This window comes from Harpia harpyja, chromosome 17, assembly GCF_026419915.1.
Source record: "Harpia harpyja isolate bHarHar1 chromosome 17, bHarHar1 primary haplotype, whole genome shotgun sequence".
NCBI classification, from domain to species: Eukaryota; Metazoa; Chordata; class Aves; order Accipitriformes; family Accipitridae; genus Harpia; species Harpia harpyja.
Window position 1 is genome coordinate 7,496,897 of NC_068956.1, and position 22,789 is coordinate 7,519,685.

The window sequence follows — 22,789 nt, forward strand, 5'->3', positions numbered from 1 at the left end:
TCACCTTGGAGGTTTAACTCTGCAATGTCTCACAGGAAATTTGAGAATTTGAGGGGAGGAAGATGTTGGATTTTCTCTTTTTTGTCCACTTCCTCTACCCATACAGAGAGAAAGGGCTTTTAATTTCTGTGCTCAGATGTTGGATAAGTAATGGATGCATCTCCAGGTTTGGCTCATATGGCTTGCTTCTGGGTGAGAATAAAGCAGACCATTCAAAAAATTCTGTTTGATTTATCCTTTCCTTGTGGAAATGCTTCAAAGGAAGTTGCTTACTAAATGGATTTCCCAGCTACATAGTGATCTCCAGTGCACTGCTGAAAAGTTTCTTGGAACATCTTTTGTCTCGGGCTTGTATGGAAAACTGTGATGTCTGTGCTTTGTGATGCTACTTGACACTGCTGCCTTTTTCTCTGTGTCATTTTTAAAAATCGCAAGGACTTGTCTCTACCACCAAGTGGGGTTTTTTTTTGTTTTGTGTCTATGACAAGTGTTACACAAATTCCCAATGAATCTTGGCCAACTTCTTTTCCAATTCTAGATTTTTCTCCTGACCAAATGTAATATAATTACAATAAGTCTCATAATTTTGTCATTATAGCATGCCTTTGAACTCCTTTTTTCCTTTAGATTATAAATTTCTGGGTCAGGGAATAGTTTCATCATTTCCCTCCCCATTTTACAGTGCTGTGTAAGAGTTAAAATGGGAGTTACAGAAGATCCCTTTCATTATGTTTTCTATTGCTGTTTTCGTCAGGTCAACATCAGAGAGGGAGGAGATGCAGCAGACAGTGTAGCAGAGTGTTAATTGTCTCATCAGTATTTCCAGATACACAATAAATCAAAAGATGAGGAAGGAGAATGGCGTCATTTGCTAAACTACTGGGCTGAGTGTGGAAAGAACTCCTGTAGACAGAAGGCCAATATCTTTTTTCTGTTTTCTTAGTGGAGGAGTGAGTATTTTCTAGGGAGTGGCAGTTTTCTTGGCCTTTTTTTCACTACCTATATGTTCCTTGTTTTAAATTCCTCAGGTAAGTTTTAGAGAATGATTATGCTTGATCTTTCACCACTTTCATAAATAAAAAATTATATGACAGCAATTGCTGTGAGCCTGGTGTTACATCCTGGTGCAACAGAAGATATATTAAGGCTTTAGCATCCTATGTGGAATACGTTCATTGACATGACATCTGTCACTTGCAACTGAGTAGTCTGAAAATCCTTATATTTGCTGCTTTGTAGAACTTCGTCGTTTTTTGAATATAAAACCAAATGTGCAAATTAACCAGGTGAAATTACAGAGCAGTGATTTCATCCTTTATTGTTCAGTTAATTATCTATGTAGGAAGTTCTGTCTTTTTAGATGTCCAGATCTTTCTCAAGAAATCTGCTGTCTAGAAGAAAACACGCATCAGCAAAATATTGCAGTGCCATGAAAAGAACCTTTAAAAGAATAAATTGTATTTAATTCTATTTTTTAGCTTGTGGAGCTGTAGCTATTAATTTTTCTTGTTTTCTTGTCTCATTTTTTTTCTGTAATCGTAAACACAGGCAGACAGTATTTTAAGTCTTCTGACAAAAGCAGTAGAGATTCTGATCGTGCTGGAGTGACAAAGCTGGGTGAAGCTTTAAAGATCCAAGTGATATGGTAAATAAAATATCAGTCTGCAGCCTATTTAAAAAACTACTCTAGATTGTCAGTATTATTCTTTTGTTTCCACTAGTTGAAAAAAAGGAAGGACTTACATTAAAGCATCTCTGAACATATGAAGGGAATAGCTGGCTTAGTCAGAAGCCAGACACCAAACTGATTAATTGCAAATAGTCATTCATCTGACATCCAATACTATATCCTAGTCCTTTCTGCAGGTCTGTCATCTTCGTTTTGCTTTCAGAATTCTGATTTCTAGCTAAAATTGTAGTTATCCTTAATGAAAACAAAAGAAAGAACGCAACTTGGGTTCTTTTTATGTGACAGCTAAAAGTGGTAACCAGATCTCAACACTGGGCAAAAAGAAATTGCCCTATAGTATTTTAGTTTTAACTTACCAATTTTTATTTTAGACCATTTATCCAACAGCTTTGAAAAACTGCTTTTCCTTCATCAGTTAGGGTTTTTTTTTGTTTTGTTTCTTTAAATATTATAATAGTATTCCTAGAAATGGCAGCCTTTCTTTTGGAGTTTAGATGGAAGAAGATCCTTTGCCCTTTGCCATGAAACAAATGGTCTGTGCAGATGACCATACTTTGCAATTGTGCCATCTTAAGATATGAGACCAAGAAATCTAGGTTCTGGGACTCCAGTGCACAAGCATTCTGGTTCTGCATGTGTCGCATCAGTGACAGGTACAAAAGGCAGCTGATTTGGACATGTAGCAGAGGTTCCTGTATTGCGGACGCAGTGAGATCAAGCTTCTTGCAGAAGCAAAGTGTAGTCTTGGTGTGCCAAAGACTTATGCTCCCTGACACATAGACGGCTCCTCTTCAACTCTTCTTTCGAGTGAGCAGTAAAGCCATGTGATTTGTGAGAGAGTATCACTTCTTTTTCTTTGCTTGCAGAGACTTTTTAAGATTTTTTCATTCAGAAATTCTGCCACTTGGGACAATGGCAAGGTGATATGTTTTTCTCAACATGAAGCATTTTGTGTGTTTGGTAGATGAAAAAAATTCCCGTGACCTCTTCCAGGGTACATTCTGGTTGACTTTATATGAGAAAGGCAAGGAGACACCTTGATGCTTATGTCTTTAGTGTCTCATTTCTGAGACAAGTGCAGCTCTGAAAGCTTAAAAAAGCAAATGATATCTGTGGAGGGAACCTCTTGTGAAACCAGAAACACTAGCTAGTATATCCAAAGTATTCCATGAGCACAAAGCCATGTGTTCATTGCTCGGGATGTTGGCTTCCGAATTTTGAGTAGTGATTTATATGAACAAATAAGAAGCCTGCTCTTGGATTCTTTAGAAAGAATTTTGTTCAATCATTATCTTTGACAGGAAGAAGCAGTTGCAAAGCAAGATCTTAGAGCTGAATGAAATGTAAAAAAAGGATATAATGACACAAAAAGTCTTTAGGATATGATAAAAGATATGTTGCATAAGCGAAAAGAACAATATCCTCAAGGCATCCTTGACGTTTTTATTCTGGAAACTGATATTTGCAAATAAGGACATAATAGACTTTTTTCCCCTAAACTGTGTTCTGGTTTTTTGTTTGTTTTGTTTCCTATGAAAAACAATGTGTAGGATGTCGTATAAAATTAATAGAAAAACGTACTAGCTACTCCAACAGAGAGACCTGGAATAAGGAAACATAAAATTACAGCAAATAATTTAGTGAAGTTGTTTAGTGTAGGCACATTTACATTTTATATACTGTAATTGAAAAATGAACTCTCTCTAAATGGTAGGCCGGGGTAAATCTTATCCATAGTCTGTAGGTCAGATGAGTTTCACATCTAAATTCTAATGATTATCAAATGCCATAGCCAAAATTTCTGAAAGTTATTTTTAAATAATACTTTTAAATTCTGTTATATCAAATCACATCCCCTCTAATGCAGTGGAAATAATTGTAGTTTAGAGATGTACTTTGTAGTTACAGAGAGATGTTGAGATGGTAGGTGCTTTCAAGGCAAGATATAAAAAGTGCCTACCTTTTTGCTGGCATCAGTTTTCACAGAAAGGTCATCTGCGATCAGGTTGCTATCATGATTAAAACCAGCAACAAGGGACAAGGCCTCAGCCTCAAAAGAAGAAGGAACAGGCCTGGCAGCACTTGAGGAAGTTAGATACTTTTACACTTGCGGGTCCTGGTGGTCTTGATCCCAGACCACTGAAACTTATCTGATGAAATCTGAGTGCTGACAATGGTTGGTTTTGAACACCTGTGTGGAGAAGGTAAAGTGAAAAACTGGAAAGGGTAAGCAGAAAAGTCATCTTCACTGAAGTGAACAAGATGAGCCAAGCGACTATAAAGCCATCAGTTTGCTTTCAGAACCTCAGAAGAATATTGGAACAAGTAGGAAATCTCTTTATAAGCACCTAGAAAAAGTTTGAAGTGTAATGATTACCAGAGGATGCCATACTCCTGTTATGCAACTCTTTTTCACATTTTTCTCTGATGACACCATGTACTGGGAGGGTTTAACACTGAAAGTGGTCTGAAGAAAAAAGTTGTAATTCAGCAGAGACAACTGCAAGGTGCTTTCAGCAGAAATAATCAAATAATCTACTAAATAGTGCTTAACAGAAAACTGTTGGGAAAAGAAGCCCATAGAAGAGTATCTAGAACTTCATTAGCTGTAGCATCTTCTCTTTCACACATCATGTTGTGATGAAACATTCAAGTACTATATTGGGATTTATAAACTGAGGTATGGTTTATAAGACATATGAGCAATCCTTTCATCCCTCACGGGTAAAGCTTTGAGCTTTCCACTTCAAGAAGGGTGTAGGCCAGTTGGAGGGACTCCAGGGGAGAGCAGTAAAAATGATCACAGATTTAGAAAGCCTATCCTGCAAGGAAAGAATGAGTGATCTGAAGTAATTTATCTGAAAAACCGAAGACTTAGAGGGGGGTTGGGGGCTCCTGATAACAATCTTCTTGCCTTGCAGCACATCTTTGAAGAGTGAGTTGGCTCTACGTGCCCCCTAGGGAGGGTGTGGAACAAAATTTAATACACAAATTATGATAAACAAGATTTGGACTGGATTTAGGGTAGGTGAGGATTGTGATGTGATAGATTACCAGGCAGGTCACCAGGTCTGTAGCATGGGAAATACCCAGGTGCACCAGACAGCCATTTGTTAGCCATGATGCAACTATAGTTTGTTCTACCTCAGGTTGAGAAGATAGAGTAAATGATCCATTGAGTTTCTTCCAGCCCTAAGATTCAGGGATCATAACAAAATTTTCTCATTTCACTGCAGTATGAAGACAAACAGTAGGCATGGGGCTATTTAAATCCTGCACCTGCAGAAATAAAGAGGGTGTCTTCCAGACAAAAACCACAAACATTTCCTTTGCTTGTCCTCAACAGTAATTTAGTATTTTCAGTTTCCCTCTTTTTTGCTTTAGTTGTGTCTACGATGGATAAAACAGTTTTAGAAAAGAAACTTCTCCACATGTGAAAATATTAATAAATACTAGAACAGATAAACTGCAGTCTCAGCCTGCATTTGTTTATTCACATCCAGCTAGGATTTCTCTGACTTTTCAACTTTTCTGTTGCTCAAGCCAGGATCATGCTCCTTAGGAACAATTTGGTCAGATGGGTGGCTGGTTCTTCACCAAAGGCTGTTGTCACAGCAGGTTGCACTATTTGGAGGCCGGTCAAGACCCCTTTGCTTTGCACTGCACTAAGGCTTTTAATGCTAAGTCTTGACTTCATACAAACCACTTTTGTCCAGCTCTAGGCAGAGCTGGGTTTCTTTACACCTAAAATCGGTCTCGTAGGCTTTGGGTTCTACATTTTTGGGTCTTACTGGGATGAATCTTTTCATCCAAATAGCTGCCTAGAATTTCCAAGGGATGGCCTAGGAGTGGTCTGGGAATAAATCAACACGTTAGTACATTAATTCTTTCCCCCAGGGTTTCACTTTTCATTAGGAATGCTGGGTACACCGTTCCCAGAGACTGAGACCTACTCCCTACCTCTGGCGTTGCAGGGAAGTTCAGGGATTGTTATTAATTGAAATAGCTGATGGAAAGGCCATGTTAATACCCTTCCTAGATAGAACCCCTCAAGGGACTAATAGCAGATTCTTGTGTTATACTATATCTCACGAAGAGTCCTGATGAAAAATATCAGGGAAACTTACTCAGAGAAAATCTGCAGTGTAACTTAGGCTGAAACAATCACATTTAAGTGTTACACTCTGAGTCTCAACACTGCTAAGCACAAGATCTTAGAAAATCTTTCATGGTCTAGGACCAGTCTGAAAAAATCTATATTTCTGAATGCAGATTTCAAATATGGGTTCATGTTATCTTTCTAGTTATGTATACTAGAGTACAATTCCCTTAGCAAATACTTAGCATAATTCCTGTGAAGTCATAGAATAATTGAATCATAGAATATTTTGGGTTGGAAGGGACCTTTAAAGGTCAGGTAGTCCAACCCCTCTTCAATGAGCAGGGACATCTTCAACCAGCTCAGGTTGCTCAGAGCCCCGTCCAACCCGACCTTGGATGTTTCCAGGGATGGGGCATCTACCACTTCTCTGAGCAACCTGTGCCAGTGTTTCTCCACCCTCATTGTAAAAAATTTCTTCTTTATATCTAGTCTGAATCTACCCTTTTTTAATTTAAAACCATTACCCCTTGTCCTATCACTACAGGCCCTACTAAAAAGTCTGTCCTCATCTTTCTCATAAAGTCACAAGTGTCTGATTTTACTCATTTTACTGTGTGAGTATAAAAGGTGCTTCTCACTGGCACATAAAACATTTTTGTTTCACTTTGTTTCTTGGAATATTGCAAGAAGGGTCTAAGGGACCAAAGTACAGTTTCAGGGAGAGAGAAAGAGTCAAAGAAAAGTGCAATGACTCACGAATCAATTTTCAGAGTGTCTTACCTTACTACTACAGTTCAGTAAGCACCATCTCTTTTCCTTCTCTGTATCATTTATATACTTGTAAACTTTTAACGTCAGGGCTCTGTAAATCCCCTTACATAAAAAAAACAAAATTACTTGTAAATTTGTGTCTTGATTTCTCTCTGTATTTTTTAAAAAGGAAGTAACTGAATGGATGACAGATTATTTATGGATTGATTGCAAATAGATAAGAGCCTACAAGATGAACTTTGATTTCATTTTGTATTTTCAAGCTTCAACATAATTGTCAACTTTTCAAGAAAGTATTTCTGTTCAGCTTTGCAACAGGGATAAGAAGATAAATGCTAAATTCCCCTCATCAGATGGAGGATGAACAAAAGAAACTGATGAGTCTCTCCCTGACATTTATGGGTGTTAAACAGATCCCAAATTGACAGGCTGCTCCTTCTGTCTCCATTTTATTGGTGACAAATTATTAAATATTTTTCTAGAAGAGCCATCCAACTTAGAAAGCAGTGACCCAGCTGTATTCAGTTAAAGATATATCACCTAATGTTATACAAAGCAAATATCATTTGTTCATGAATTAGAATAGTTATCTCTTGTGTCAAGTCTGTAGATTTCAAGAATGAATCTTGGTTGGAAAAAATGGCAGGAAAAGCACAGCATAGTACCGTGACTTAAAAAAATTAACATCTCATCAAAAAGTAATAACTACTTTAAAACAGATCTTGGTGTGCACCTCTACAGGAACAAATGCTTTTCATTTTCATTAGTAGGAGGTGAAATAACTTGTGCTGCTATCAGTAATTACAGTAATTTTTGCAGAAAATTATGTAGGTACTATTTGTTAATGACAGACAAACTATGATCGACTGTCAGCATAAATTTGGTTCCTATGCCTGAAACAACTGGTGTACTCTGTGCATGGAAAGTGAACCATATTTCAGCATTTGAACCCAAGTTAATATATGATGTAAAAACAATAGCAGATTTTCTGGATCTTCTCAGTGCAGTCATTCCAGGTTTCTGTAACTGCCTGCTTGTCTTGGCACCGCAAAGGAGCCATGGCATGTTATTTTTGTGTCTTTGTCCAAAAGTTACGTGTCTGAATTTATGTGGCATCAGGAATTAAGTAGGCTCAAGTGAAATTTAAGAGCATGAGCAGTGGGTGAAAGGGGAAAAAAAAGTTCAAGATTTTGTCTGAATTGTCTGGTGAAGAGAGGAGACAGTCAGGGAAAGGAAACTTCTCTTGGTTTTACACCAGTGAGATCAACATCTGCCATGTTGATCTGATTTCCAGATACTTCTTCTCAAAATGAAAACCTTCGAGAGCTGATTGATTATCAGTTACATACTAAGGGAAAATGGCATTTTTAACAGGAGGTGCAGTTAAAATAAATACAGCTATAAGAGCATATTTATGGTAATGAGGCTAATTGCCTTAAAAACTTGTGTTAGGAAAAAAAATATGGGACAGCAGAGATAATTTGGTTTCCCATTGGTTTCAACCCATGTGCATAACTACTATTCGTGTGCATAACTACCCTCTGAATTAAACATTCTCACAAGACAGCCAAAGGTGGTTAAATCCAACATTCTCAAGCCCAGCGCTTCTCTTGAAAGGGTGAGTTAAAGGTTTGATATTTGATTCTCTAACCAGGAAAGGTTCATAGTACCAGTGTATCTGCCAGAGCAAAAATTGGAGAAATATTGAATAAGCATTACTATTACACTGTTTTCTTCCGATATAGCAATATCAGAATTGTCTTGGCTCTCAGGAGCATTACAAGCCTATGATTGCTAACTTCTCTTTCTCTCTCTGAAGCTTAGGAGAGCAGTTTTATTGTTCTATTTCCTCCCAGTAGGACTCATGCTCTAAAGGCATATTTTTACTGCTTTTTTTTCAGGTGCGCTGCTAGCCTAAATAGCCATTTCTGTCTCATTCACTTCAGCTACTTGCTTCTGTCCCTGCATCTTTGCTTCTTGCCACATCCGCCAAGTTCAGTTCGCTGAGCAGCAGTGATAACATTGCACTGCCCTCCATAGGAGTCACAACTCCATAAAGTGCCTTGTACAAAACTGTGCTGAGAGGAAAGGTGAAAGTGCACCTGGTCGGTGATTCAGACTAATTTGTTTGGGTTTTCATGTCATTTTCAGCTTGCCAATCCATTTGGCTAGAAAATCTTCATGGCTAATACAAGGCAGGCAGTGGGAAAGTGTGGCCAAAGGCAGGGAGGAGAGTAGAGTTCTCGCTTTTGGCAGTAGTGAGGCTTTAGATCAGCATATGACAATCTTAAAAATGCACCCTGCAACCCCCTACCGAGATTTTGGTGCTAATTAGGACAACTGGCTGCTTACAATTATGGAATCATGGAATGGTTTGAGTTGGAAGGGACCTCTAAAGATCATGTAGTCCAACCCCCCTGCCCTGGGCAGGGACACCTTCCACTAGACCAGGTTGCTCAAAGCCCCATCCAGCCTGGCCTTGAGCACTTCCAAGGATGTCTTCTTCATCTGCAGTCATGCAGAGTCCAGTTGATTTTTGCCCAAGTGCATGAAAGGACAGGGGTGAGGATGGGATAAAACAAAGCAAAACAAAACAAAAACCTCTTGCTAAGAAAAGTGCTGCTAATGCAGAAAAAAATAGAATGAGAAAAAAAGGGTAGTCTTTAACAGTCCATTCATGTCACATTCAGCCATACCATCACTGATGCTGTGTTCAACATTATTCCCTGCAAGATGTAAATGATCCTATCACACAGGCAGCCAGCCAGATGATGTCTACCCTAATCAAAAATTCTGATTTTTAGTGACTGTGGATCTGAGGACTATTTATCCTTGTGGGTGCACCAAAAATATGCAAAAACTTCCTGCGTGAACAGGAAGTCAACGTGCATGCACAGCTTCACTTGTAGGCTTATGCAAACCTGGCATGGAAATGTGAGAAAAGACATTTCAAAAAATCAAATTGTAAGCAGTTAATCCTGTTCCTAAGTGGCACATCTTGGATTTATCTGCTTTACATCACTAATCTTCACTTTTTAAAAACATAATTTGACTAGTTTTAACATGAAATGTTTAGACTTCGTGTATCATGAGGCTTTTCATAAAAGAGCTGAACTGCTTGCTATAATTCTTGGAGTGTCAGTATATGTCAAAAATGAAATAATTTTCTCTTTCTTGCACTTATGCTAGTAAAATTGTGACAGTGCGATTTAATATGATTTTCAGTGAACCTGAATCCTCATTAATGCTTTAAAAATCAGCTTATTGTGACTAATTAGGAATACTGCCTTCTCTTTTCAAGACAAATTTTAAGGTATTCTTGAGAATTCCTGTTCTGCAATTAGGCCACTGCTCATTGTCTGTGCTTTCTGGGAAATTTATTCCTAGTTAATTTGAATAAATGTAAAAATACAGAGTAAACACACCTTGTAATGAGGCTCTAAGTGTATTTTCCTAGCTTGCTGTTTCCTTTCTTTTCAACTACATCTGAAGGGAATGTGTCTTAAGGGATAAATATATGTAGGCAAAAAATTCATAATGGGAAAAAAATGTAACTGCAAAACTGAATAGAAAAGAAGGGATTGTTTTCATTTGCATGTTAGAGATTTTTTTACAAATTTCTACAAATAGCAATGTAATTTAACAAGATGTGTTTTCAAGGCTTTATTAAAGATTACAGAAAGATTAGCTTTACTGTTATGATAATGTAAAACCAATGCCTTCTCTACTGTACCTACAGCATGATTGTTTTTAAACATGCACTCACTGCCTTGCAGGTATGTTAACATTTGCGTCATAATCCCACTTTCCCATCGTCTCCTCTCTGACTGGAAATGTAAACAATTTTTTACGCCAAGGAGTGTAACCCTGTGTCCTGAGAACAGATTCCTTTCTTTCTTGTTGTAACCCAGTGGATTTGACTGCAATGTTTGATTTCAATGCCCAAAAGAATGAAGAAGCAGTTGGAAAAGAGTTGTAGTTGTTTAAATTTGCTTCTGAAGCCAGAGCAGAGTAACTCAGCAAAAAAAATCCCTGAAATATCCAGAAGACTTTTTTCCATATTCCGGACTCTTCTGTTTTTCTGACTTTTGTGGGTCTCAGATGATGTCAATGAACCCCTTGTGTCCAAAGGAAAGATGTAACACATTGCATTCCCTTATCTCCAGCAGAAGAGCAAGCTCAGAGAAAGCAGTGTTAGTCAGGGAGCTTTCTGGGACATCCTAGCACATAGCTGTTTTGGAACAGCTATATGGAGCTGTAGGTAGCAGCGTGGTAGCCAAATTTTAAGATTACATATGCTTCCTAATGGTATGGATATCAGTTTGTAAAATTTGAAATGGAGACTGCAAAACTGCTTAGGTATTCTCAGTCAAAGGTATGGAAATCAGCCTGCCATCGCTGCCTACTGGATCACCAGCCAGCAGCTACTACCGCAGTCTCTCCTCTGATGAGTTTTAGCTGGCTGCCATTCTTCGAAGCCTTTAGTCCTTCAGGGAGCTGTTTGGGGTAGTATGAATGTACATATGCACCAGTGTATTGAAGACATTTTAATCTCTGTGAGATCATTATCTCTGTTCTCTCTCATCAACCAAGCAGTGAGAACAGACCTCTGCAGATTCCTGCACTGGGCTGCACAGCAAGACTGTGTTACTATCATGTTTTAAATTTCAATTAAATTTTTCTTTTTATTAAATTAAGAAGACTTAAAATTAGAACTATTTTATTGAAATTTATTTTTAAAATTTGAATTTTCAGTGTTTAAAATACATGCAGATAAAGGCAGATGAAAGATGAAAAACTTTACTGTTTACTTTCTAATGAAAACTCTGACCAAAATCTGCCTGCATGTGGAAAAGTTCTAAGTCCTCTCTTGCTGAAGTTATGGAAGAGTCCAGTCCCTCAGAGAGATGTGTCAGTGTTGCTGTGCAGTCAGAGCTCATTTGCAAGGAAAGGATTTTCTTTGCCTGCTGTGTAATCACAACTGCCAAACAGTATCCAGTCATAGCATCTCTCCTGCTGGCCATACTCTGTGGAAGTATTGTGTGTGCTCTCCAGTTTGATCCTCAGTAGAGGCTGTACTAAAATCTGGCATGTCTGTTAGTTCAGTAGTATCGAAAGGTGATGCACTGGAAGCCAGAATCTAGGGATTAATGAAAATAATAACTACAAAAATGGCTGTGGGCAAGATCCAAGGAACTGTGTAACAACTGCTGGATAAATAGCTGAAGGCGTGAGTATGTAATGACACACAGTGTAAAGGGGACAATAATTTTCTGCTTATGTAAGGTGGTTTCAGAGAATATTCTTCTTACCTGGTGGCATTGTACATCATTTTTATTCTATCTGGCATCAACTGGGAAATAACCGAAAACACTAAATATTTCTGCAAAAAAATGTCAAAACAATAAGGAAGATGCCTGAAGTTTTTAACCCAAGGCCATTAGAAAGAAACACTAGATAACAGTAGGCTCAGTTAGATTTGTAGGGACTTGGGCCTTTTCCCAGTCCAGGCTATCATCAAATTGCTGGTTACAAAAAGAGCCCTCTGAAGTGATCTGGGAGCAGAATCTGGAACAGGAATTAATGATGGCAATGAAAGTAGGCAGCTTTTAAGTATGTTATGAATATTAGTTAAAGTTTTATGAATCATACTGTACTTTAGACTGACTTTTTCATCCACAGAACAAAATGTAGTCAAATTTTATTCATGTAAGTCCTTCTGGTATAAGCTGCCACATGAGTCAGGAATAGGAATTGTTCTAAGAACTCACTCAAATTGATACTTGAATCTACCCCTGCAACACACAGGAGATGAGATAGATAAAGTGACATCTCCTATATTTGGGATTAATAGTTTCTCAAGAATTGATTCATGGGATAAAAAATAAAGATAGAAGGAGAGAGCTCTGTAGAGAAAGGTCAGTCCCTCCTTGTAACACTGCATAATTATTGTGAAACTGATTTTAATTTTTGTTTTGTAATGTATTTGATTTTTGTGTGTACCAGATAATAAAGGGATCTGCTGTCAACAATGAACACTAGTTGCAAGTCACAGCTACAAGAAGCATATTAAACTTCCACAATTGTGGGGTGCTACTTTTAAATATGTGCTCTATCTCTCCTCCAGGAAAACTAAAACTGGCATTGGAGTCTTGAGCAAAGGGGCAGGGGGAGATATTCCCTGCTGCTCCTCTGTTTATAGTCAACCTTGTTTCAGTTTGTTTATTCATGCAGCACTAGATATAACTGTGGTATCTGTCAAAACAAGTCAATCAAATGATATCAGTCAAAGCATTTTATATTACCCATGTTCCTTTCCTCCCTCCAAGTGGAATTTGATTAATTAGAAACCTGGATTAGACTTCATTGCTCCAGGTTTGACGATTTCATTGGTAGGTTCATCAGTATGATACTGTTCTCCCTTTCAGAGGAAAAAAGAGACTATATAAATATTGGTTCTGTAAGTGTAAGTAATTTCAACAATAAAACAACACGGAGCTATATTTTTTGTAAAGGAGTGTTGTAGAAGTGGCTGGTCTGTGGAAAGGCAGGAGCTACCTCAGTTTGGGTTCTTCATTGCCTTGTCCGGTTGCTCACAGGAGCACGATCAATGTGTCATGTCTCGCAGCACAGCCAGGCTCACAGTGCCAGGGAAGGTCACAGTGGGGCAAGTTGTTGCATGAGTACTTTCTGGTTGTGTTATCTTGTTTTGCTGCCTGAAACAGTTTCATAAAATCTGAGTTCATACAGTGTTCTGGAGCAAATCAGTTTGTTTCACACCTGTAGAAAATGATTGTGGCAAAAAGCAATGAGAGATCATACAGGGAGAGTGATATTTATTCATGACATCACCAAATAAGTTACCCAGTTATGCTCATTCTCTCGTATTTTTCATTCACTCTTCATTCCCCCATATCCTCACAAGCCCCAGGATGCATGTACAGAGGTGTGTAACACAAAGGACATGGGACATCGAAACCTTATCACATCTCTTGGCATTTTCTTGATTGACAACCATGGACTAATTTTTGGACAGATGATTTATACCCTCTAGGAGCCCACTGTTGTTATGGGGTGGTCCTTTACATTGAATATTTCTTTCTTCAGTCTATAAGGCTTAGACAAGGCTCATTGTTTTTCTTCATTTAGTAAACACGTCTTTATCGCTATGATCTGTTTTCCTGTTGGGCTTACGGGCAAGAGAATGGCATATGTCACATGCTGTAATCTTGCTGCCAACATCCCACTGTTACAGTACAGGGTCTTCTGCTGACAAGACACCTGTGCTGTGGTCTTAAAAGAGTCCAGACATTCTGTCCAGGCTTGACAAAAACGACTCGTTTTCAGTTTTATTGCTGGGAAAGTTCTGTATTGTCAATACACATAATTTCTCTAACCTTTGCTCTTTCTTTTAGTGCTTACGTGCACATTTCCATTCGTATTTCATTTGTTTCTAGTCTAATATTTCTATTATGAGTCCTATGCATTTTGTGGCTTCATCAAGATACTCTATGTTCAACAGGTCACTTTGTCAGCAGTAAGGCATACTGTAGTAAAGCCAGAAATCCAGCAATTAGGAATTATGCATTTTATGTCTCTAGAGCACACTGTTTTGGTTAACTACCTGCAAATCACACACTTCTTAATTACATTGTAAGGTTACAACTTAAATGTTACTTTCTTTGGCTTCCCCATTATTTGGAGGTTCCCATCTACGACTGTGAAACTCACATTGGATTTACCCTCTCAAATCCTCATTCTGTTTGCTGGCTTAAAATAAACTTGGTTCTCTGTGTAGGATAGTAGCAAACTGCAACATCCCATTTGGGTTATGAGTAAGAGTTTCATTTAACTTCACTTCTTATTAGAAAGCTGACATTATCTAGCTGCAGTTGATCTTTTAGGCTCCCTCTTTGGTTACTGGAAAGTGATATGCCCACAGTGTGATTCATCCCATGTGTCTTAAACAATGATTTTATTATTGTCACATAGAGGCATCTGTTGCTGGACTAATCACAGGCGGAGCCTCCATGCCTACTTTTTACCAGAGAATTAGTTATAACATACATTTTTACTAATACAGTGATGCATTTAAAATGTGTAGCTGGTGCAGCAAATAATGCAAAATAGATGTAAATAGTCACTGGTTACCTTTTTCTGAAATAGCTATGATTAAGACTTGGGAGGCTTTTGAATTGTTTTGGCTGCAGCTTCTTTTTCTTTATGGCTTCATTACCTTTTCAAATATTTTAATATTTTGTTTAGTAATAATCCAGGGAAAAGATATGAATAAGTATCCTTGACTATTGTTAATATCAGCACTTTTCCTGCAGCTCCAGTTTTGATGGAATAGCTCTTTCTCCTGTCCCTTTTCCTCTTTGTGATAACAGTAATGTCTCCTGTCTCATTCCACTATTATACATGTTAATATCCACAGGATCAGTGATCAGCATTTGTGGAACCCCAAGGCAGATGAATTTTACAAAAACCTATCCAGTGGAAATGGAAGGAAATAGAGTTTGATTAATCTTCCCTAGTTTACACATTGACCGAATCTTATATGTGCCTGTTCTCTTCAGTGTCTTTGAATGAAGCTGAGTTTAACTTGGATGTACACCAGTATTAAATCCAGTTCTCTTTCCGTATTCCTCTTGGGGTAGTCTTGTCTTCTTCATAGAACCATAGAATCACGGAATGGGTTGGGTTGGAAGGGGCCTTCAAAGATCATCTAGTCCAACCCCCCTGCCATGGGCAGGGACACCTTCCACTAGACCAGGTTGCTCCAAGCCCCATCCAACCTGGCCTTGAGCACTGCCAGGGATGGGGCAGCCACAACTTCTCTGGGCAACCTGTGCCAGTGCCTCACCACCCTCACAGTGAAGAATTTCTTCCTTATCTCCATTGTAAATCTATCCTCCATCTAATTCCTGTTGTGAGGAAATAGGGTGCTCTGTCCAAGCTGAGGTGGTGGTGTAAAGCAGATTGCACATTAGCAAAATAGGAAGTGAAAGGGAGGGCGTTCCTCAAAGTGACTGCTGATCTTCTATGTTCTGATGGCAATGTTTTCCTAACCACAAGAGTCAGTAAGAAAAAGGTTCTGCAATTAAATATGGTATTTTATTTTGATTTTTTTTAAATTCAATGGAGCAATGAAAAAGACCAAGTTTAGAAAACGTCTCGCTCCCTGTGTTCTCAAATGTTTGAATGATTCTCTGCTTTTAAAATAGAGTAAGAATCTGGTATGAGACTAACCTGATGTAGCTAGTGACAAGAGGGATCCATACCAGGGATGCACAAACCTTTCTGAGGTCTTAAAACAAAACAGAAACCTTCAGTCTTAATGGAGGTGAGATTTTAACTGAGGCTGTGAACTATTATGGCACTGATCTTCCCACCCACCTCTTCCCACATCCAGCCCCCAGCCTTTCAGAAACCAAGAGTGTGATTCATCTCATCTCTTTCAGATGTCTCTTTGAGATAAGATGAATCATGCTTTAAAAGCCCTTAATGAATTTTCATTGATTATAAAAGTAGCATAAATGATTAGCATGGTTGTCTGATGTCATTTGGCCATATGAATCCTACCCAAAAGTTTTACTGTATTATACTTTCCTAGTGCCCTAGCAATTAGCAAAAGTCATTTAACTAAAATTAAATGGGCCAGTGTACCATTCACCATTCTTCCCAAGAAGAAATCTTTTTAAGAAGGCAAGTATGATTAGGCAATGAAACTAAATCATTGTCGATAGGAAAGACATGGAAAATCTCTCTCTTCCTCAGTTGTCTCTCCTACCCACTCTCATCATCATTCTGGAATACTCTCAGATCTTCACTTTACTGGTAGAAGCATATGCAGATGTTCTGGGGGGTCAAAAGGATGATAATTATTTCACCAAGGAACATTATTCAATCATTGTTCCTTGTCCACAACTAATGTTTTAAAGAAAATTTCTATTCTTGATGTTTTCTTAGAATATCTTTTTGTTTCTTTGTTAGTAGTCCCAGGGTAATGAACAAATTCTTCCGTGCTGAAGAAGTCATAATCTTTTTATTCTTGTAGTTGTCCTGGCAGTAGCGCATAAATAGTAACAGTGATCACCAGCTGTAGCTGGAAATTAAATAAAGCTTTATTTTAATTATCCCATACTTCTGAATTAACTTCATGTGTATTGTTAACAGTTATCTTAATTAATTAAGTAGTGTTTCAATTTGAGATATAAATTCAGAGGGTTCTTTTTGTAATTTACTCTTTTGGCACTATCCATTAAGTACTCCATTATGTTATCTGACCTCACATCTTTTTTTAAGCTAAAATAATGATCAAATGAAAATAATGTGAGAAAAAAAAATCAAAAATATTTAATTCTCACAAAAAAAACTTATCTCTGTGCTCATATAGCTGCTGAAAAAGCCTGCATGTATTAAATATACCCTCCCTTAAGTTTTATTGCCCAAGCAGCCAGGCTGGTGAGTTTGCGATAAAATGCCAAATTCTAGGCAACTCATTTTTTACTGTTGCATTTTACTGCTCGGGCTGCAGCTGTTACTAACATGTTTGTTTTAAGAATGACTGAACAGCACAGATTTCATAGATAAAACTAGTGATTATTCTCTAAATAGGTGTAACTATTTTTTCTGTGCAGCTAAAAGAGAAATGCCTGGTTGAAGCAATAATCTAAGCAGGTCATTGTCAGTAACAGTTTATTTGTTCAGCTGGATGTTCCCATTAGCTATATGATCTATGAAAAATTAGCTGTATGAAGTAGATTTTTATGGAAATAAAGCACAGTAGTTTCTGTCTTTTCTCTGATTGAGAGATAAAAATGTTATTATAAATGAAAGCAATGATTTGTCTGTTTATGCAATGTGTCAGAGGATAGGAAGAGTAGGAAAAGGGTAAACCTGTCTTTTTTTTCTTCCCCCAACATCTATTTATTTTGCCTTCCTTTTCCTGAATCATATCGGCATGTATTATTGACATTGTTCCAAAGTTTGGCTCTTTGGGTGTTTATCTAGGAATTTCACAGATCACTGAACAGAAGTTGTATACGGACTATTGCTTTCTTATTTTATGTATCCATAGCCAAAGATATTTGTGTCCTAGAAAAATACACGAAGCAGATTTAAATCCAAATGTCTACACCATTTATCTTTCACTTTCACAGACGCTTCACTGTGGTACGACAGAAGCTTGCAAAATCTGCAGTATACCTCTCCAATTATTTTTCAAATTGTGTGGACAATCAGAACACCTTTAATTTTGTTCTGATAGACGGTGATGTATTTTATGCCAATATTTAACAAAATAAACTCCAAGCCTCAGAGTTTTATAACTAGTCATGGCAAGTTGTGCCATAACTTCTTGACATAGGCTGCACTGGTCCCTGGCGAGGACAAGCCATGGGTACAGAATCATCACTGATTCGATTCTTTTTGTCTCTACCTTCCTATAATTGTACATGACAAAGAATTTCTTTAATTTATTTCTGTCCCTGACCTTCCAGGGAAAGTGAAAGAGTATTGACCCCACAAATAGATCTTATGTTATTTGTATTTCTGTAAAAAATACTGTAATTGTACAGCAGATTAAATATATGCTACTCTTGCATTCTTTTTTTAATGTTATGTATTGTATTGCTAATGTTTTATTTCCCATATCTTCTCCAGGTCTGGGATTCAGTATTGCAGGAGGGGTTGGAAACCAACACATCCCGGGGGACAATAGCATTTATGTCACCAAGATTATTGATGGAGGAGCTGCGCAAAAAGATGGGAGGTTGCAGGTTGGAGATAGACTTCTTATGGTAAGTATGACAAATCACATTTTATTTGGCTGAAAGTTGTTTCATATAAGGACTTTCGTTCACCATATATCTTACTAGAGGTAACTACTACAACTTCTGTAATAATTTTGAGTTATATTTCTGTCATCTTCATTTTTTCCCATTCTTTATATATGCTTCTGAGCCTGCAGTTAAGAAAGCATTACTCTGGAAAACCAACATTTTATGAAGAGAAGGCAATGGGTTATATTACTTTGACAAACCTTTAACTGAGAAGAGAATAAACATATTATGCACATCAGCAACAAGTCAAAATGCACCAGAAAACTTTAAAAGATTTTAGACAAACCGTTCATTACAGCAGTACTGATTCTACTGATCTTTTTAAGAGAATCGAAGGATGTGAAAACATGCTGCTAAACTCTCACATGTAGCCACTGTCAGTGGACTGTTACCTACATTTCAGTACATGTAGGAATGCTTTATGTGTATGTGCCATGTGGATGTTAAAAAAAAATACGTTTTCCATCTTTTTCCTTGAGGAAATGTACTTACTCTTCTGATGGATCTCACATCAGAAATTCTTCCTGATGTTTGCAGTGCTAGTACATTGTTCCTTGTAGATAGTTCTTTCCCACTCACAGAGTTTGTTTAATTCTTTGTGAGGGGGAAATCCTGACCCTGGTGAATCAGCAGAAGTTAATCTATGTCAAGTTGTATTCATGTCAATGCACTGAGCAGGTAGAGAAATATTTTTTTAATAAGTGCCATGAAAAAAATATACTGCAGTAGCTCTGTTTTGTGACATGATATCTAAGCAGTAAAAAATTGCCATGACCTTTTTTTGCTGCCTGCAAAACTGCGCCTGATTGAGGTTTTCTTTATTTGGCTAGGGACACTGTGTTCCAGTCACATGTGAAGATGACCATTCGTTTTATACAGGGTATTAAACAGAACTGGAAAGGCACTTGGTTGCTGGGTTGGTGACTGTGACTTCTTTTAATTAACCCAAGTGGATAGATAAAACAGCTTAAGGATCAAATGGTGTTATCAAGATCAAAGCAAAATGAAACTAGAATTTACAATTTCTTTGGCATTTCTACTTCGCAGGCTCTCAGCACAGTAAAATTCAAGTCCCTGTTGTATAATGAAGTTTTGGCTCATTTTTCTATAGAAATGTGTATTTGTATTTGCCAAATTTGCACCTTAGTTTGTTATTTTGCACCTTGCAGCAAATCTGCTTGTGTTCAGCTGTTGGTCTTTTTCATGATGAGAATTCCTCGCAGTTTTTGTATCATCTGTAAATTTTTGTTACCTTACTCTTAATTTCTTCCAACTCACTTGAGGTAATAACACAGACAAAAAAACAGGTGCAAAAACCCCACATTCATCATCTCCAGTGTAATTTAATCAGGATGACTTTGAATAGAAAAATAATTATTTTATACACCACTAGGTATAAATTCATTCTTCCCAGATTTTTATAGGATTTGTCTATTAAGCATCTCTTCTCAGCCTTGAACCTGTGATACACTGCAGTCAGATATAGATGTTTCTTCACTGGGACAAGTTTATACTCCTGAATCTGACTTCTGAAAATGAGCGGAGGCCATTCTCAGTGTGTTTAATGTCTTTATACTGCTTTCCTTTCAGTCTGGACCAGTTCTTTACTTACTGTCATCTCCTTTTATCACTGCAGGTAAAATGAGCAAAAAAATCAATCATAATATCGCTCTCCACTAGTTATGTACTTCCAGACCAAGCTTTTCACTGTTGCATAAGAAAATCCTAGTCAACTTACTCTTTGTATACCTTAACCATTACATTTTTTGAGATAAATTTACAAGATCAAAATCTATTTCTAAAATTTGTGCAGATAACAGCCATGTTTTCTTGTTCTCTCCAACAAGACACCCTGATATCTTTATAACTTGTGTACCTTCAATATTTTTTCTCTTCTACTTTGTGAAGTATCTGTCAGTTCATGGCATTAACTTCATGTTCCTTTGTGAAGAGTCAGTGAAGGAATTCATTACTTTCTTTTGGCAGTGTACCAAAACAATATTACCCTTGTCATCTCTACAGTCCTACTTCTGCTTCACTGGTTCCTTATTGATTATATATTTGAATGCTTCCTTTTTTTTTTTTTTTTCTTCTCTGTACTGTGTTCTTTCTTGATCTTTGTTTTTTCCATCATTTCTTTATAAAATTTACTAGAATGTCATCCTTCTGGAATTCTCAGAAGCTGCTGGGGGGCTTGTTTCATTTTTGTGTCTGTGTTCTGATAAGTTTGTGTGAAATGCTTTCAGAGCCCAAAGAACATGCAAATCAAAAGCATTAAAATTTAAGATGTAATAAAAGAGATGCTGCAAAATCAAAACTAATATTGAAATGTAAAACAATTAGGTGCCATCTGAGCATTTTGCAGCTTGATGGCCCTACTATTATTAAATGCAGATTGCTAATAGTGTGCTAAGCATTGAGAAGATGTATTATGTAAATACCGAGCATTGTGATTATTGTGAAATCTATACAAGAGCATGTTATGCAGTTATGTTTCTGTGGTACTGAGCCTACACTTAAGGCTTATTATCCTGAGCACTTGCACAGGAAAATGTTCCATTTTAGAATAATCCTGAGGTGCCCATTAGGAAAATGACTGGAGGAAGCATGAGTGCTTAAGCCAAAAACTGAACTCGGTGGTTTTTCTAAGTATATGTGAAAGGAGCAGAACAGAGATCTGCTCTGAAGACTTACAGCTAGAAAAATACTGTATTCTGGTGGTAATGCCTATGGTAATGTCTACTGCTGCTGGTGGTAATGCCCATGGTGAGAATACAACTGCACTGGGTATCTCAGCTAGGTTGCTTCTCTTTGCGCTGGAAAGGAGCAAAGAGAAGTCACATACAGAGCATCATAGGCTAACACAGTAATTCAGGGTCAGCTACAGGGCCAGACCAGGTTACTCAGGAATTTATCCAATTGAATCTCAAAAATCTCCAAGGATGGAGCTTGCACAGCCTCTCTGGGAAACCTGTTCTACTGCTTGACTGTCCTCATGAGGAAAATACTTTTCCTTATAACCTGTTTGACCCTCTCTTGTTTCGACATATGCCTAGTGTCTCTCATCCTGTTACCACATGCCACTCTGAAAAGCTTAGCTCTGTCTTGATGACCCTGTAAGCACCAGGGGGCTGCTCTTAGTCGTCCCCAGAGGCACCCCTTCTCCGGCTGAAAAAGCCCAGCTCCCCCAGCTCCTCCTCACCAGGCCAGGGCTCCAACCCCAACCATCCTGGTAGCACTCCCCTCCGCTTGCTCCATTTTGTTATCTTTCCTGTAGTGCAGGGACCAAAACCGAACGCAGTATCTAGCTACAGGCTAATGAGTGGCAGCTCTTGGAGAATACTCCTCCCCTGCATCTCCTGGCTCTGCTCTTGCTCATACATGCTGTTGACCTCTTTGCTGCCAGGACACACGACTGGCTCATGCCCAGCTTGCTGTCCACTGGGAGCGTCAAGCACTTTTCCACAGAGCTGCTGCCAGGCTGTCAGTGCCCAGCCTGTGCTATTGAAAGGGGCTAGCCTGTGCCAGGGGCAGGACTTACTGTTTCTCCCTGTTGAACATCACAAAATTCTTGTCAGCCCCTTCCTCCAGCCTAGCCAGGATGGCAGCCATGCCCTCGAGTATATGGACTCGCCCTCACAGTGAAGTGTCATCTGCAAACGTGACGAGAGCGCACTCCTCACCTCTTCCAGGTCATTGTTAATGATGATCAGGAAGAGCTGAAAAATTGTTTCAGTTATTACCTCTCAGATAATTACTTTATCTGATACCATCGTCTCACTTTGGAATAGTTTATCTACAGAATGAATAAATGAGAAATCAGTATAAAACTGTGTGTTTTTACTAGTCCAAAACAACACTAATAGCTAGAAGCATGGTATTCTTCAGGGAAAACTCTAAAAACATTAGGCTTTAAAAGAAATTTAAGCTAATATTTATTTCTTAATATACATACTAGCTTTTCAGAAATTTGTCTCCTATGCCAAAATACCTTTGCATGTTTGGGCCATACCCTGTTGCTTCTTGGCCCATATAGTCAGAGAGATCAGAGTTTTGTGGGGTTATTTAAGCTTATAGGAAAAGTGATGTTACTCAAATACCAAGAGATTTAATTTGATTCTGTTTTCTTGCTGAAAACAGAAGGAAGAAACAGGACTCACTTTCCTTTTCAGAAATTTAGGCTTGCTTTCTACCCAGTTCTGTGCTGAAAAAAGCATGTTATTGTTTGGTGGTTTCATAGGGCTGCAATGGGGTTGTGATTGCACAGTTGTTGATATGTTCCTTACAGGATCCCCTACCAGTATCTGTTTCTTTCAGATTGTATATGGATGCAGGATCATGTTTGTGTTAAAGTAATCAAGGCATATCATTTAAGATGCA

General features: G+C 38.0%; 1 protein-coding gene across 33 annotated transcripts in view; it reads left to right on the top strand.

Moving 5' to 3' along the window:
• The window catches only part of DLG2 (discs large MAGUK scaffold protein 2), a 1,027,713-nt gene that overhangs the window by 707,125 nt on the left and 297,799 nt on the right, over positions 1–22,789 (top strand). For all 33 annotated transcript variants that reach the window (XM_052812305.1, XM_052812308.1, XM_052812306.1 and 30 more), the window contains one exon: positions 18,231–18,367. In XM_052812305.1, coding sequence (XP_052668265.1) covers positions 18,231–18,367 — 137 coding nt within the window. The remainder of the gene's footprint in view (positions 1–18,230; positions 18,368–22,789) is intronic.